General features: G+C 35.7%; 1 protein-coding gene across 1 annotated transcript; it reads left to right on the top strand.

The window, feature by feature from the left end:
- Positions 1-113: 113 nt before the first annotated feature.
- LOC147391289 (plasma membrane ATPase 1-like) lies at positions 114-13,681 on the top strand. The gene is made up of 23 exons (XM_086458573.1): positions 114-318; positions 440-638; positions 1,817-1,906; positions 2,448-2,567; positions 2,681-2,779; positions 2,898-3,035; positions 3,179-3,313; positions 5,634-5,813; positions 5,981-6,187; positions 6,326-6,445; positions 6,799-6,918; positions 7,503-7,625; positions 7,726-7,830; positions 7,936-8,080; positions 9,090-9,254; positions 9,334-9,572; positions 9,676-9,708; positions 9,796-9,877; positions 10,005-10,165; positions 11,085-11,297; positions 11,661-11,843; positions 12,008-12,186; positions 12,840-13,681. Exons 3-23 carry the CDS (start codon positions 1,853-1,855, stop codon positions 12,934-12,936), a joined length of 2,898 nt encoding a protein of 965 aa, XP_086314699.1. The 5' UTR covers positions 114-318; positions 440-638; positions 1,817-1,852; the 3' UTR covers positions 12,937-13,681.
- The last annotated feature ends 4,071 nt before the right edge of the window (positions 13,682-17,752 follow it).

The following is a 17,752-nucleotide window of genomic DNA, read 5'->3' as shown; positions in this document are numbered from 1 at the left end:
CATAGTTAAAAGGAGATAGCAATCTATTAACGATTTGCATAGTTAACGGATAGAGAATAATTTCAAAGAATAAGACACGTGGCAATTTATAATTTTTTTCTTTTTAAAAAATATGAACAATAATATCCATTATTTTGTTTCTTAAACGTTGGATCCAACGGACAAGAAAAAATAATATTTTTCTGTTTTTGGCGGCAAAGTTAAAACCAGCATTTGAAAGCAGTTAGCCAGCAGTTATTCTAGGCCGGCCAGCGGAGTTGGAGAAGTTAGGGCTTCGTCTTCTTGCGAATGGAGCTTTCATCGATGGTTATTCCAATGGTGAGCATCTCGTCATCTTCAAGCTCTCTACCCTTCATTTTATTCTATTTTTTTTTTTTTAAATTTATCCTCCTTGTAATTTGTCAAACTCGAATCGATGAAGATTTTGGATTTCTTGTAGGCTATAAATTCCCATTTTGATTTGATTCCGGACACAAAATATTCGAGAAGGGGAAGAGGTTCTTTTGGGGCTCTTGGCTTTCTGAATCTAAGAGTGGAGCTTTGGAGAATTGTTGAAAGAGTTTTTGGAGATTTGGATGTTGGATCTAGGGTTTTGAAGGGGATTTATTGTGAAGAACGGATTGTCGGAGTTCGTCAAGGTACATATTTTGAATTTGAATTTGAATGTTTGTTTGTTTATTTCTTGAAATTTAGCAAGTTTGGGAGATTAGTCCTTCTTGGATGTTCCTATGGATTGAAATTAGTTGAAAAATTGGCCTTTTATGTTTCCATTTTGATTGTGCTAGTTCATATACACGTCACGATTTAGCCATTTATGAGAGAAACAAAGAAAAAAGTGATCCCATGGTTTTCAATTATAATTGTATGAGTACAGATTGTAAAAAAAAATTTGAGTTAAAAAAATAAAAATAAATAACAAGCTGTACTCATACAGTTATTTAATTTGTGTTTTTTTAAAGATATTTTTATTTTGCTGTTTTTATCTACAATCACCTCCAAATTATGGGTTCAATGTTTTGGGTAAGATTCTATCTAGATTTGATCCAATTATTAGTTAAGTGATTAGTTTAGAAGGATAAAATCTTTGAAGAAAAAATTGATTGGGTCTATCGATCAAACAACCTATCCATGGGTATTTGAACCCGAGTCTCGGGGAAAAAAGTAGAATATTTGATGGAAGAACGGGAGATCCTTTAGCACAACCTGTTGTAATAGCAAAGTCCTATATCCTGAAATTAATTCATTGAATAGTTACATTACCAAGATTTTGCTGGGCTATTAGTCACGTTCAAAAGACTGAACTGAAACATAACTTTGTGACATGAACCCATTTTCTTTTTTGATAAGTATAATTTTATTAGAGGAAAGGAGAATTTACAAAGGTAGTAGAGGAGACCGACCTAAAGCAAAAAAGAAAAACAGAAAAACTAGCTTGAGCAAACTAACTCCCACCTAAAAACAAACTCTTTTACTTCAAACTCTTCCACCATGCACCCATTTACACAATTACCAGCCTATTTGTTCTTGGTAGTTTATTAGGGATTTTTTTTTGTAAGATTTTCTTTATAAGTATTTTCGTAAGTTTTTCTTGCTATTTTGAATTCACTTTTCTTGAAAACTTTTAGTGGTGATGTTAACTGTTGATAAGTGCTTAGCCAAAAATAAAATGAAGCAAACTTAGCAGTAAAATACAAAGGAATTTCTAAACCAAACTCTTGAGTATAAAAAGTGCAGAAATTGTAATCCAAGTACTGATTGGAGTTTTGTAATTTAAAAATGTAACATATGATTTGATAACAAGTTCCTGACTCTGCAGATTCTCTACGAGTGTGGAAGCTAAAGGAGATCCAAAATGGATGAGAGATCAATTGCCCTTGAAGCTGTTAGCAAGGAAGTTGTTGATCTGGTACATAATTTTGAACCATCTTGGTCTTTTGTTTAAACTTTTGGTTAAGTTATAGATACAATTTATCAACTAAGTGTTCCTAGAACTGCCATGTTTGGTAAAACATGTGTGACCAAACCAAAGTTGTACGCTTATTATTAGATTTAAGTTTAGCTCCCAATTTGGTTCCTCTATGTATTATTAATAAATTACTCCTTAGCTACAATTATTGTTGTATAGATATTATTGGGGGAGGACATTTTCTCATAAAATTTGTCAGTAAGTGATTTCAAATGTTATTCTGTTAAAACTATTTATAAATATTTTTATTTGAATTTAGGAATAAAATAGTTGTTTTATGAAAAATAAATTGCGTTTAAATTTTAAAATATTTCTTTATGATATTGTTGTTTTACTAATTTTCTTCTCCAATAATTTGTTTTTAATGGAATCATGGTTTTCTCGATTGGAAAGGAAAAACAGAAAAAAAAAATGGAAAAATGTTCCTTTATTGTGAAAATATTGCTCCAGAGAAACTTACCAAGGTAACTTAATTTTGCAGGAAAACATCCCCCTTGAAGAAGTTTTTGAAAATCTTAAATGTACACGAGAGGGGTTGACTTCTGATGCAGTTCAAGAGCGACTGGACTTGTTTGGATTCAACAAGCTTGAAGAGAAAAAGGTCTGATGCCACATGTTTTAGTTGACATTCTTATCTTATCTGTGGCACTTCTCTTTTTCTACATTTTTGCACCTTTTCCCTCCTTAACTTCTTGTTCTATGGTTTCTTTACAGGAAAGTAAAATATTAAAATTTTTGGGATTTATGTGGAATCCTCTGTCATGGGTCATGGAAGCAGCTGCAATTATGGCCATTGCTCTCACACAACCAGGGGTAAGTCTATAAAACTGTCTTATCTTTGGTCTTCGATTTTGATACGGCGACATGTCATGAAATTACAATCCAAACCTCGTTATATGGATTCTTTGTTGAAATAATCTCAACTGTGCAGCACAAAGACCCGGACTACCATGATTTTGGTGGCATTCTGATTCTACTTATTATCAATTCTACCATTAGCTTTATAGAGGAAAATAATGCAGGCAATGCAGCTGCTGCACTTATGGCTCGTTTGGCTCCAAAAGCCAAGGTCTCGTGCTCCTTAAACTTTTGTTTGGATGAATTACTTCTTCTTTGAATCTTCAATTTTAACTTAGAAAAATTGTTTTTTTTTGGCAATCTTTTAGCTGAAATTTTCTTTTGATTTTTTTTTTTTATAACTATTCTGACCAGGTCTTACGTGATGGGAAATGGAGTGAAGAAGATGCTTCTGTGTTGGTTCCTGGAGACATAGTTAGTATTAAACTTGGAGACATTATTCCTGCTGATGCACGTCTTCTTGAAGGAGATCCTTTAAAAATTGATCAGGTATAGAGTCACTAACATTATGAGTAATCAACTAAAGAATGCATATGTTTCGATCTAAACTTGAACTATTATTTCATAGCCACATATTTGTGGGGATGGTTTCATTATCATCATCTATGTCCTATCCCAAATATTGGGGTTGGAAGCGTGAACCTCTTTCATCATTCAACTCTATCTTGAGCCATATCTTTAATCAAAGCATGTTTCTTTGTATCTTTTCTTTCAAACTGTAACCACACTATTTTCTCACCCTTTTAGAGCCTTCAACTTCCACCAAAGAGATTTTTCACATTGGTGCTGTTATTGATCTTTGCCTTACATGGCACACACCATCTCAACTAATTTCTTATGTATAGCTATTCCTAATTTCCCTTGATGTACTCATCTCCTATTCTATCTTTCGTAGTATCAACACGCATCCATCTCAACCAAGGTTTAAGAGCTCGTTCAGTTCTGTTGTTTCAAAGATTCCAAATGTTTCTGAAAGTTCAAAACATTCTGAATTATTGGCTTTAAAAAGATAGAACATAGTTTTTATTCATAGATAATTTTAGAAAACTGTTTTTTTAGAGTGCTTAAATGAAAGCTAGAATTAAAAATCACGTTTTTCACAATGATATACACTTGAAAAAATTTCGATGCATTTCAAATATCATTGGTACCTCAAAATGCTGCATTTGATGCATATGTAATGTTGGAAAAATCTTTTTTGTATGATAGTGAATGTTTGAAGTTACAAATTTGTATAATACTTAATTTATTATGGAATACCCATGGCCTAATTGTAGGGCATATTTTTTATATGTGCGTACAGTATGTTTTGGCGTGTTTCATGAAACATTCTGAAACATCTAAATTTCAGTAAATGAGTTATTTTTATGCACATACCCACATAGTTTGCAAAAGATTTAGCAATGCTTGGTTATGGTATGTTAAAAACGGGGAATTTCTTGGGCCCAAACATTCTAGAATGGAAGGAAATTTTGAAGTATGATTTCATCATTTCTAATTACATATTTCATACTCTCATTCTATGTACATATTTTTTTACTTCTGAGCAGTCAACTCAAAAATGACATGGCTAGTCTTATTGTTACTTGTAAAAAAGTTTCCTTGAATTAGATTAGTGCATTTTGATCACTTTGTACACCAGAAGCACTCTTCCACTTTATCAACACAGTATGAATTTTATGGGTTACATCCTCTCCAATATTCCTTTCTCTTTGGTTAACTGAACCTAAATGAAGGAAGTGGTCTATTTTGGGATATTTCTTGCCTGTCAATCATACCCATGTCTCATCCCTGGGAGTGTCCTTACTAAAGTTCATTTATTCTATATATTTTTTTTTAAATTATTCCCTCCCTAGTTCCATTGACCAACACTATATCTGCAAATAACTTACACCAAGGGAAGTCTTTTTGAATATGAGTAGTTCATCAATAACTATACTCATTGGGTTGGTACCCATATATGCATTTAGAGTTTGAATTTGATGGGAGAAAATGTTGCAAATTCATAGGAGAATTTTATAATGTAGAAGGTAAATGAATTGAATTTAAAGGAAACATGTGGTGAAATTTGAAAATGTTAGCCTTTGGAATTCTAATGTTGACTATGTATTACCATTTAGTTTCTTTGCTATCAAAGATGCCAAAATCAATTGTAGAATTCATATTTGCCCGTTGTAATTCTGTTACTTGGTAAGCAAAGTTATCATACAGGCAAGGAAATATTAATGACATGGCCATAGAATATGTTACTTCCACCCAATTGGGCATCTTACATTGGCACCTCTAACTTCTCAATAGTCGGTTTTTTGACAATCCAAAAGAGTTTGGTGTTTTCACATTTCAGTACCTGAATTATAAACCCCCCACCCACCTAGGCCCTTGAGAAGATCAAATTCCCTTAACTATAAGGGTATTGTAGCTTACACTAGTCTCTGTTACTCTATTATGACATCCCAATTGAGTTTTGCCCCCAAAACCTAGTTGAACTTCACATTACTGGAAATATTCCTCCACCATCCTTTGGTGATCATGTTCCATACTATCAGTCTAATTTGAAGGGAATGATTTATTGGACACTATACGAGGATTTATTTTTATATTAAAATCTGGCAATTTCCTTTTCCCTTATACGAATTCAAATGATGATTATTTTATGGGTAATAGTGGAGCTCCTCTCTAATATAGTAATTATTGTCTACAGAAACAATTCCATCCATGGTTGCTAACATTTTTGGGAAAAGATTCTTCAGATAATTGATTTGCATGTCTTTTGGTCCTTGAGTTTAATATAGTTTGTTGTTACTTTCAGTCTGCTCTTACTGGAGAATCATTGCCTGTGACCAAGCATCCCGGAGATGGGGTTTACTCAGGTTCAACATGTAAGCAAGGTGAAATTGAAGCAGTTGTTATTGCAACTGGAGTTCATACTTTCTTTGGAAAAGCAGCTCATCTAGTAGAAAACACGACTCATGTTGGCCATTTCCAACAGGTTTATTTCAAAAACTATTTTTCCTTTAATGAAGTAATACTCAAAACCAGAAACCCCATGAATCTGAAGAACAGCTGATTCAGCATTAGCATCATAGAACACTCCTACTTTAGTGCTAATGTGCACATATATTTAATGGGCCATAAATTTCGTTTGATTGTGTGCAGGTTTTAACAGCAATTGGAAACTTCTGTATTTGCTCTATAGCAATCGGGATGTTTATTGAAATCATTGTAATATACGGGCTTCAACAGAGAGCATATCGTGCTGGTATTGACAACCTTCTTGTGCTACTCATTGGTGGGATTCCAATTGCAATGCCAACCGTTCTTTCTGTTACAATGGCCATTGGTTCACACCGCTTATCTCAGCAGGTTTATAAAGCCACACTTGAAATACTGATCAAGAATGTCATAATTACTATAGAATATTTGAACCTGAACTCCCCACAAACATAGATTCAAGCTTACTTATGAAATTCATGTAAATAAATCTATATCGAATGTGTGCAGGGTGCCATAACAAAGAGAATGACTGCTATTGAGGAAATGGCGGGGATGGATGTGCTATGTAGTGATAAAACTGGCACATTAACTCTTAACAAGCTCACAGTTGATAAAAACATGATTGAGGTTATACTTTGATTCCATCTTTTTTATAGCTTTTTAATTTGCATACAAATCATCCACGTCATAGTAGATAACTTTGTATATAGAAATTAACATTTTTGGCAAAGTTGCATAGTTTGCCAAAGTTATAGGCTGTGCAAGCTAGTTTTTTGAGATCACTTGCATGATTTCATTCACAAAAGTGCTCAAATAATGTTAAAAGTGGCATAACAAGCTGCACTAACTATTGATCCAAAATTATGATGTAATAGTTTAGTTTATTCTAGTTGATTTTTCAAGAAAAGAAATTTAAAGATCTTCTATTGAAAATAACATGTCACAAATACTCTTGACTGATGTTATCCATGTCACTGCAGGTTTTCGCCAAAGGTGTTGACAAGGATATGGTTGTACTGATGGCTGCAAGGGCTTCAAGATTAGAGAATCAAGACGCTATTGATGCTGCAATTATTTCAATGATGGGAGACCCTAAAGAGGTATTAGGTTTAAAAGATGGAAAAAATATTCAAGTGATTCTTGTCTGGGTAGATACTTTCTTCCCTCCTACAACTGAAGATAGGATATTCAAATGTAGGCGTGGTCGCTAAATTCAGTTTCTGATGGAAGTTATATTATACAGACTTCTTATGGCCTTATTAGAACCCTGCTATTTGGGTTAAGGATGTCTATGGGTACCCAATTACCCGACGTACCAGAAATCGATTGGTCGGTTTTGGGTCTACCATTATGGACCCAATCAATTTGGGTCCGGATCTAGTTAGCTATTTAAGGATCTGTTAATAATCGGGTCTCATTCGGGTACCCGGCAGGTATCCAATGGGTACCCGACTAATAAATTTAGTTTAGTTATAACATTTATAATAAAATTAATAGTTTAATTAGATATTAAAAAGTAGATTTCTTGAAGTAAATGTACTTGAACTAAAATTAAAATATAGAGATAATGTGAAGTGATTGATGATAAATCAATTTTTTCACCCATGCATATTTCGATTCCTTTCCTTCATTCTTGTTGATTTTCTTTATTACTCAACTGACATATTCATTGATTTATTGTAAGGCACGTGCTGGAATTAAAGAGGTTCACTTCCTTCCATTCAATCCAACTGATAAGAGGACTGCACTTACATACATAGACAATCTTGGTAAAATGCATAGAGTAAGCAAAGGTGCACCTGAGCAGGTACAAAAACATTTTATGGAATAAAGCTTCTAAATTTGATTACTTCACCACAAAATTTTATCTGAAACAAGTTGAGCTCTTTTGCTCTTATGCTTTGTAGATTCTCAATCTAGCATTGAACAAATCAGAAATAGAAAAGAGGGTACATGCCATAATTGACAAATTTGCTGAACGGGGACTTCGATCTCTTGGAGTTGCTCGACAGGTAATTAATTAGACTTTTATGGGCTTTTTTTTTTTTACCATCTCCTTAAAAATGTTTCTATCCAAGAAAATTTTATTTTATTTGATTGAATTTCATTTTCTTTAGGTAGTACCCGCTGGTACAAAAGACAGTCCTGGAGGACCCTGGGAATTTGTTGGCCTTCTCCCTCTGTTTGATCCTCCTCGCCACGACAGTGGTGAAACAATTAGAAGAGCTCTCGATCTTGGTGTGAGTGTTAAGATGATCACAGGTGTGCATCAGTTCTGATTAAGTCATTTTTTTTTCCTTATATTTGATGTGACAAATTTTAATTTGTGCTTAAATTATCATCTGGACATAAGTTGTCGGCTAAATACGTATCTGTGTGTCAACTGATGCTATCAATATATTATATATGAATGTAGTCAACCGCTTTGTTGACTTTATCCCATATGCTTCACGTATAAGGATAGAAGGAGACAGATAGACATACAGACAAGCATGCGTGATCACACCAACAGAAACACATCAGATTAGACAGAATCTTCTCTGGTCAACCAAATGTTAAAAGTTGATGCTTGGTGGATTTTACATCCCTATATTTTTTTTCAGTTAAATACCAAAATAATTGTTCTTTATAAATGCCATGCATCTCTAATTTTCAATTTCAAGGTCTTTCTCAAGACAATGGAAAGTTCATGTAACTTTTATTTTTTTACTGGTGTTGATGAAAAATGATTCATAAGTCATTTTGAGGCTGTATCCAACTAAATTTTTTTTTTTTGGACATGGCACTCTCTTAGAGATGGAATGGCTTTTAATAGTTTTAAAGTCAATTGTATCTTCTGAAATATAGATCTGTAGGGGATGATATGAGGTTATTGTACTCTTGAGTTATATATATTCTAGTGTTCTTTGGGTATTTGAGTTGAGGCTCGCCTTGGATGCTGGCTTTCCCAAAAAGCAAAAAAGTTGTGAGAATATGGTCATGCACTAAGGCTTTGAAAAAGGAAAGTAATTCACTGCTTTTGTAAGTGTGCACCGCTAGTAGTAGTAGTAACTTAAAAGTTTGATTTTATTTTGTCTTTTGTTTTTTCCCCAAATCCTTAGTTAAACAACAATAAGCTATTACAAATTAAATTACATCAACAAAAATGTATCCTTCTCTCATATGAAATAAATAGATTCTTTTTCAGAATATTTCCTAAATTTCTTATCCAAGTTGTTGCCACGATTATATGAAGTTTTCATTATGATTGACCTTCATGGGAATGTTGCAGGTGACCAACTCGCAATTGCGAAGGAAACAGGGAGACGGCTTGGAATGGGCACAAACATGTATCCCTCATCATCTTTGCTTGGTGAAAATAAGGATGAGTCAGTTGCAGCTCTACCAATTGACGAGCTCATTGAAAAAGCTGATGGTTTTGCCGGGGTCTTTCCTGGTAACGTGTGGTGGTTATAATTTCTAAGCTCTAGCAATCTAATGTTTATACTTATTTCTGATTTCATGTTTCCTTTCAGAGCATAAGTACGAGATTGTGAACAGACTTCAAGCTAGAAAGCACATTTGTGGAATGACGGGTGATGGGGTTAACGATGCACCTGCCTTAAAGAAGGCCGACATTGGAATTGCTGTCGCAGATTCCACAGATGCCGCTCGTAGTGCTTCTGATATAGTTCTAACTGAGCCTGGGCTGAGTGTAATCATTAGTGCTGTTTTAACAAGCCGTGCAATCTTTCAGAGAATGAAGAACTATACGGTAATAAAAAAATTCCTTTATTCAACAAAAAAAAAAAAAAAAAGTATTCTTGGGAAACCTTGGTTGAGTGGCAATAAATGCTGAAAATCTGTCTTTTTGTCAGATATATGCTGTGTCGATCACTATACGTATTGTGGTAAGCTTCCCTTTATACTAAATTTATTTATGAGAGAACCTTTTACAAATGCACTACCTTATTGGCACCTGGGCTTTTGTCTAACAGTTAGGGTTTATGTTGCTGACCATATTCTGGAAATTTGACTTCCCTCCTTTCATGGTTCTTGTCATTGCCGTTCTTAACGATGGTAAGCATTACTAATCTCTTAACTTGTAGTTTCTTGATCTTTGTGTTTCCCATTACATGGATTTCTCTTTATTTCATGTGTTACATCATCTTCCTCGTATCGTGCTGACTCGTGGACTTGTTTTTAGGTACTATAATGACCATATCAAAAGATAGGGTGAAGCCTTCTCAACTTCCTGATAGTTGGAAGCTCAGTGAAATTTTTGCAACCGGGATTGTCCTTGGTGGTTACATGGCTCTAATGACCGTCATTTTCTTCTGGGCTGCTTATGAGACTAACTTCTTTAGGGTAAATGCACCTCTCTTTTTTTTCATTCTTATATTCTTTTCTTTTGATGGATAATAGAACGCTTACTCATTTCTGTTAAGCGTTTGTACTTAGTTGGAGGCTTTATGTCACTGAAACTTTCAGGGTTTTTTTTCCCATGTTGACATGTATCAACAAATGTGGACAAGTCCTAAACCACATCCCGACCTTCTTGAAGTATTCTTCATTTAATTATTGTAATAGAATAATTTAGAAGAAGTTTGGTTTGCGCAACTCATCATTCTATGGTAAACAACCATTCAAAGTTAAAAACATGAATAGTATTCAATACATATTTTACTGAGTTACCTGAAACTCAAATTTTGGGAGTTAGACCTGCACATTTAATATTCATATACACGTAAATACAGAAGTGCAAAACACAACTTATAATATAAGAAGATCATAACCACATGGACCCTTGACCTACAACTCCATATTTTATCTTTTTTCAAATAATAATAATAATAATAATCACACCTAAACTAGAAGGAATGAAGCCTGATGACAGCCCCAACTAAAAGGAAACACAAATTGAAGGTTCAAAAAGAGTTGTAGGAAGCCGAAAAGAATGTACAGTGAGGTAGTGAAACCAACTCCAGTTTTTTTAGGATATAGCTTTGATTATAATCTAAAGTAGCATTTTAAATTTAAGATGGGTTTTTAATGACAAACTAATATTATACATGTAATGGATTGTTTAATGAAAACTATATGTTCCTATTATGTCTAATTACTGTAAGGTATTAATATATTGATTTTCTTATAATATTCATAATTCATAATTAATTTATAACAAATAAAATGTTTGGAAATGAAATTGGTTCACATTCACTAAGCTTTGCACTTGAACAGAAACACATGTACTGGCTTCTGATTGTTACTTGATTTTCTGTTTCAGAATGTTTTCGGGGTAAAGAACTTCAATAAGCACCACTTCAATATGAAAGACCCGAACGTTTCTGCTCATCTCAATGAAATGATGGCATCCGCTGTGTATCTTCAAGTCAGCACTATCAGCCAGGCCTTAATCTTCGTTACTCGTTCTGGGGGCTGGTCTTTCTCGGAACGGCCTGGTTTTTTGCTTGTTATTGCCTTCATCATTGCTCAATTGGTATTGGGTTTGAGACTTACTCTCATTTGTCCGCATTTCAGTAGACTGAGTTAAGGAAGAGTTATAATAACAGGGGCTTAGACCCATATCTCAGTTGGTTTGACACATTGCGAAGCAACTTTGAGATCATGGGTTCAAGTCCAGCTTACTACAGATGATCTTTGACATATTATGTCTTTTAAATCCTTCTGCTTTCTACATTTCATTTTGTTCTTATATTATGAAACACACATTATAACATACTCGTGAAGTAGTTTTCACTTCTTATCTTGTTTTCATAAATGAAGCAAATCTGTTTTAGAATCTTTGATTTGTAGTCTTGAAACAAAGATGCCTCCTCTTTTTTCTTTTTCTTTTTTGTAGATTGCAACTGTGATATCTGCTACGGCAACATGGAAATTCGCTGGAATCAGGAAAATTGGTTGGGGTTGGACCGGTGCTATTTGGGTGTACAATATCGCAAATTATATGCTTCTTGATCCCATCAAATTTGGAGTCCGATATGCACTCAGTGGAGAAGCCTGGGGTCTAGTGATGAATCAAAGGGTGTGGAAATCTGAATTTCCATTACACAGACATTCTATTAAGAGTTCCTGATTAAATATACGTGGATTGATCTACCACATAAGTGTTTTATATTTATGCTTCTCAATGGGAGTCTTCCCTTTTCTCATTTTTGATGGTTTTTCCTTTTTTGTTTTTTTCACCAGACGGCATTCACAAACAAAAAGGACTTTGGTAGGGAAGCTCGAGAAGCTGCATGGGCATCTGAGCAGCGGACACTGCATGGCCTTCAGTCTGCAGAGACGAAGATGTTTGGCGATCGGCATACTTTCAGAGATATTAATATCATGGCTGAAGAAGCTAAAAGGCGTGCAGAGATTGCAAGGTTAGATCTGAAATCTCTCTCTCTCTCATGTGTTACATAAGTACATGCATAGATATTAGGGTGATTTACTAAACCATGCACTGAAAATTGAAAAATTACCAACACGGTACATTGTTCATTTTAATTCCATAAAAAAGTGGGGAAAAATTTCACTGTTTTATAAAACACCACTTTTTAAAACTGTTTTCTGAAACTAAAACAGAGAAAAGTATCTGCTGTTTTATACAATAAGGAAAAAAATCACTATTTATTTAAAAATTTACCATTTTGGTATAAAAAAAAATCCAAAAATGGTAATTTACCATTTTTCAGAATTAAAATGGCTAGTGTACCATTTTGGTAATTCTCCCTAGATATTACCCATTCCCATCCCAACATAGAGAAGCACACACTATTTATCCATTTATTGGAGGTGGTCATTACATGATACTTGATGCTTTACTCATTCAGGTGGAAGTCTTTATCCAATTCAAATAACAAATAATGCTTCTTGATTCCATAATCCAAATTTAGACCTTAAAGAAAAGAAGAAAAAAAAATTAATTGAATGAATGAATAAAAATAACTTCTGCCCTTTCATGAACTATCCAGACAGATCCTTTAATCTTGAACAAAACCATTAAGTATAGCTAACGATCTGTTCTTCCCTGCAGGTTGAGGGAGCTTCACACTCTTAAAGGCCGGGTTGAATCATTTGCCAAGCTGAGGGGCTTAGACATCGACACTATGAATCAACATTACACTGTCTGAGAGGCATTTGAATGAGCTCTTTATTCTTTTGTTGTTAGTTTTGTGAGGGGGTTCTTCTTCTTTTGTCTCCTTTTATCTTCTAACTGTTTATTATATATACTTGTTTGATGTTATAATCTTATGGAGAGATTTGATTGTTCTTGCAGTTCAATTATTCTATAGAGTTACATAAAAGAATTAAAAGAGGATTAACTATCATCTGTACCCTGTCACCTTACCTTCTTTGAAGATACACCAAGGCGTGAGATCTCAGAATTGCACTTAGGACTTAATTTAGGGACATTACATATAACTCTTTCCCTTGGACTCTTATGGTTACTTTCACTCCGATACTCTTCTTGGGTCAGCCCTTTCAAGATTCAAAGCCGAGGCGTGGTTCCACCCTTACAAGATTCGAACTCGAGATGTGGTGATAGCTCTAATACCATCTGATATGAACTTAACCAATATACCAAAAGCATCTATGCATTAATAGTGAAGGAAGGTAAGCCTTCATCTCCTTTGGGTCGTTACCCAAACCAATGTAGACCACTTCACCAAATTACTTCTCATTCTATCATCATCTTCGGCGTAGCTGACCCACTTACCACTCTTCAACATCAAAATCACTGAGATTAACACATTTCTTCTAATTTCATGATCAGAGCTCGTGTTTTTAATCACCAATGCAGAGAGTCCATTTGATGCAATCAGATATGGAAATTTAGACTAATTTGTGTGAAAACTTAAAGAGAAGAAGTTAAGTTCGAAGAGAAAAATCTCTCTCGAATCTATTTTATTAAACTGAAACTGGTTTACAACTACATTTGAGGGCCTATTTATAGGCAAAACATAAACATAACAACTAACTTCAACAATTAACTAACTAGCAACAACAATGAACTATTTCAGGTTGTTACTAACAGAAATAACAAACAATTAATTAACTGACTCCTACAACAAATTAACTTGGACCACATCATTCTCTCATCCTTAAAAGAACTCGACATGTGTTAAGCAGCATAATAAAGTGACAAATGTTGTACATTAAACATATTAGATACGTTTAAACACTGATGAAACTCCACCATGTAAGCATTATCATTGATGCACTCCAATATCTTGTGAGATCACACTTTGCAAGTCTTACACCCGCTGCCTATCTTTGCTTAAAACCACCCAAATCAAGTCGCCTACATTATATACAGCTCTCTTCTTGTGAAGATCAGCAGTTTCCTTATATCAAACTCTCAATTTGGAATTTGATTTGTGCATGAAGATCCTTCATAAATGCTGCCATATCTTTAGCCCTAGCTTTGGTCTTCTTGTTAGTAGGTCAAGAAACCAAATCAACAACACTAAAACGTTTTGAACCATAAACCACTTAAAAAAGGAGAAGTATTAGTGTTGAGGTGGATAAAGACTTTAATATATATATATAGGGAAATGTTCAGCAACAAACATTTTGGCAAAACATTTTTCAAAACATGGGTTAGAGGTTTTGGAATGGGCTAATTTTTGGTGAGGATGATCTCTACGGTGAGGAGATCATCATCACCAAAAATCAGCCCATTCCAAAACTTCCAACCCCATCAAAAATGGTTTACAAAAAATGGACGGTCCACGATTTTTCAACTTGTAAACTGGAGTTAGAAGTTTTGGAATGGGCTGATTTTTGGTTAGGATGATCTCCTCACCGTAGAGATCATCATCACCAAAAATCAGCCCATTCCAAAACCTCTAACCCATGTTTTGAAAAATGTTTTGCCAAAATGTTTGTCAAAATGTTTGTTGCTGAACGGGACCCATATATATATATATATTCAACAATCGAGGTTACAAGACTCCAAAGCTCCACTAAACTTGTAAATTGGCCATGTGAGCTTTGTTGTGTGTTGATGAGAGAGTATTACAATAATTATTCGCAGGGGGTCCGCCCTTTCAATGGTGACCCTGAGATCCTTATATAGTGGCAACAAGGTGGTTTCTCTCAAGTCAACTCCCCTGCCATCGTTGTTACAAGTTGTCACCATCAAGTAAGATGAGCGACCCCTCCTGGTGCGATTGCAATGACACATCTCTGTAAATTCTGAGGAGGGACCGTATTCTTGACCTTGTTGGTCGTCTGTCCATGTCAGTCTTATCGGCCTTTTGATTTCCTTAGCCACCCATGAGCCCTCAGTAGGCCGTGGCGTTTGCCTCTTATATGCGGTTTTGCACAGGGCGCCTCGTTCGAGAAGTCAGGGTGATGATTTCCATGTGCCGACAAAGTCAAATATGTTGGTAGGCAAAACATGGCGATTTTGGTGTTGTCATGTGGTGAACCTGACAGTGCCACGTGGTGCATTAGGGCGTTGGCACGTGGCAATAAACGTGGTGTACACAACCCATTCCACATGGCGCTTTAAGCAACTTGTCGACAGCGCCTCAAATGTAATAATAGTAAATGGCGCCTTAGACATTCTACACATGGCGCCCCGAACGCTGTAAGTGAACATGGCACCTCGAACACCCTAAAGGCACATGGCGCCTCAAACGTTGAAGGACATATAACGCCTCGAACGTCGAAAGACATATAACGCCTCGAACGTCGTGAGGGCACATGGCGCCTCAAACGTTGTAGGGGAACATGGCATCTTGAATCAACTTAAGGGCACATGGCGCCTCTAGCTTCATGTACACGGTGTCCCGAGTAGAGTTTATAAATGTTCCACAATGCTTCAAGTAGAGCATTATGTACGCAGCACCTCGCAATCTAGATACTCATTCGATAGCCTTGGATGTGCATAAACTCCGACATTGGTGCTTAAAACATTTATACATGGCGCCACGAATTCTATAAGGGCACATGGCGCCTTGAGTATAGGTGGGCTTTATGCACTAGAAAACCTTTATAACATTCCAATTATTTAACAAACTACCTATAAGTAGTCCCTTTCACGCCTCACCCTATACATAGAAAGTGAGCTCTCTCTTCACTTTCTCTCCATTTTTCTTTTCCTTCTCTTCCAAACAACATGAGGAATCTTATTAGTTGTAATGAAAACTTCTTTGAGTGCATCGCCTCTAACCAAACTGACAATTTTCCTTCAAAGCATTCTTGGGAATTTCTTCCTTTTGAATGAAATGAGTTTTTCTCATCTCAAACGGCTTTGGTTTCTCAGCTCACCCCTCCGATTTATTATTTATTTATTTTTTATTATTATTATTTTTTTGGGGGGGGGGGGGGGATGACCGAAACCTTAAGTGATGGAAACAAGTTCGAGCTACTTGATCGCATTGGGCTTGTTAATGCTTTAATCACTTCACAGAAGTTATAAGTAGAACGAGACGTGGAAGGTTTATTAGTGTTGATGTATGGTGGGAGTAGTCAACGCCATACTTTTGTCTATGTTTGGGGAGAGGCGAGGGTGTCTTTAGAAGACGTTCATGTACTTCTTGGTATGCCTATTCATGGTTATTTCAAATCTTCCGAGCTAGGTACATTCTCCACGGATGAGCAGCACCTAGTCAATGGATTGGTAGTCGGTATCGCAACATTGAAACGAAGCATCAATCCTTTGAACAAATGCACTAAGAATGACCACTCGATTCGCCGTGTGGATTCGTCACTTCTACAGAAGATGGCTTCACACGAGGGGTTGGTTGGGACGACCCTGCTGCGTTAATTGTGTTGTGGTTATTGCGCCACGTAATCGAATGTTACCCTTCTTAAAAGGTTCAGCACTTCATTTTTCCCTTAGCCACCAAGATGTCATTTGGAATTGCCCTCCTTGTAGGAGTCATTTTCTTGGGGAGTTTGTATAGGAATCTTGACTTGTTTGTGGAAAATGTTAGGCAATTAGATGGGCGTCAAATTATTCAGAGTTTTTCTAATGTCTCTATTTTACAAATGTGGTTATGGGAACACTTTTTAAAGTACGCTCCTTGAGCGGCAAAATTTTCTAAAAATATTATAAGAGAGGGGATGCTTAGCTCAGGACTGACTGCTACTGAAGACATTCCTAATAGCATCCCTCGAACTTGGCGACAGTATAATGCAAAGAGTGGTTCCGAGCTAACTCCATACTTGGACTTATGTTCTTCTTTCACCTTTTGCCCCTAAAGACGAACGCCTAAAGGTGTTTCTCCTACTAACGTATATCCCAACGCGAGTAGTATTATTAACCTCAAAATTCGAGATTCTCTTGACTGTACTGAGCTTATTTTCTTGTTGTACACCACCCCTTATTTTGTGGTAAGCTTTATCAAAGGTATATGGGTACCTTTATCATATAACCTGGATCATTTTGTACGTCAGTTTGGATTTGATCAAGGCGTCCCTATGAGTTTTCGTACAAGTCCTTTTGTTGATGATATATTAAATGCATTCTCCTGCCTGTAAATGTACCGATTTGTCCAACCTAATGAATCTACGCTATTTTTTCCTCATAAAAAGCTTATTGGTTTTCTTAGTCCTTCAGCTCAGGCATACTGGAGAGATGCATTATTAGCATATCGCGAGTATGTTTCAACGACTTGTTGTGAACATGTACATTTAGATGATGAGATTCTTAATCTCAACTCTCAACTTAAGCATTTTTCGGGATATCCTAGGGTTCCGAGTTGAAAAGAAAAGACAGTAGGTGATATAGAGAAAGGCAAAGCGCCTATGGCAAGACTCCACGAGTGGTTATATTCTCTCCTATGTCACAAACAAACAACGTTACCTAAGCGTTGTGAGTAAATGCCCTCTCCTAGTCGTCAAAGGTAAGTTCATGGGCGACGTAGAAAATCTCCTGGTTCACCTCCTATTGTACATTCGCCTAATCACTGATCAAGACAACAATGATCAGCA

This window comes from Akebia trifoliata, chromosome 11 (assembly GCF_017979445.1).
Source record: "Akebia trifoliata isolate Shusen 1 chromosome 11, ASM1797944v1, whole genome shotgun sequence".
Taxonomy (NCBI): Eukaryota; Viridiplantae; Streptophyta; class Magnoliopsida; order Ranunculales; family Lardizabalaceae; genus Akebia; species Akebia trifoliata.
Note: the sequence above shows the minus strand (reverse complement) of the source record. Positions and strands in the feature narration are given on the sequence as shown.

What these genes read in the sequence shown, in the direction of transcription:
- LOC147391289 (XM_086458573.1), top strand. Translation starts at nt 1,853, where the DNA reads ATGGATGAGAGATCAATTGCCCTTGAAGCTGTTAGCAAGGAAGTTGTT. An exon ending in GCAAGGAAGTTGTTGATCTG is followed by an intron (nt 1,907 to 2,447) that starts GTACATAATTTT and finishes TTAATTTTGCAG; the next exon opens with GAAAACATCCCCCTTGAAGA. An exon ending in ACAAGCTTGAAGAGAAAAAG is followed by an intron (nt 2,568 to 2,680) that starts GTCTGATGCCAC and finishes GTTTCTTTACAG; the next exon opens with GAAAGTAAAATATTAAAATT.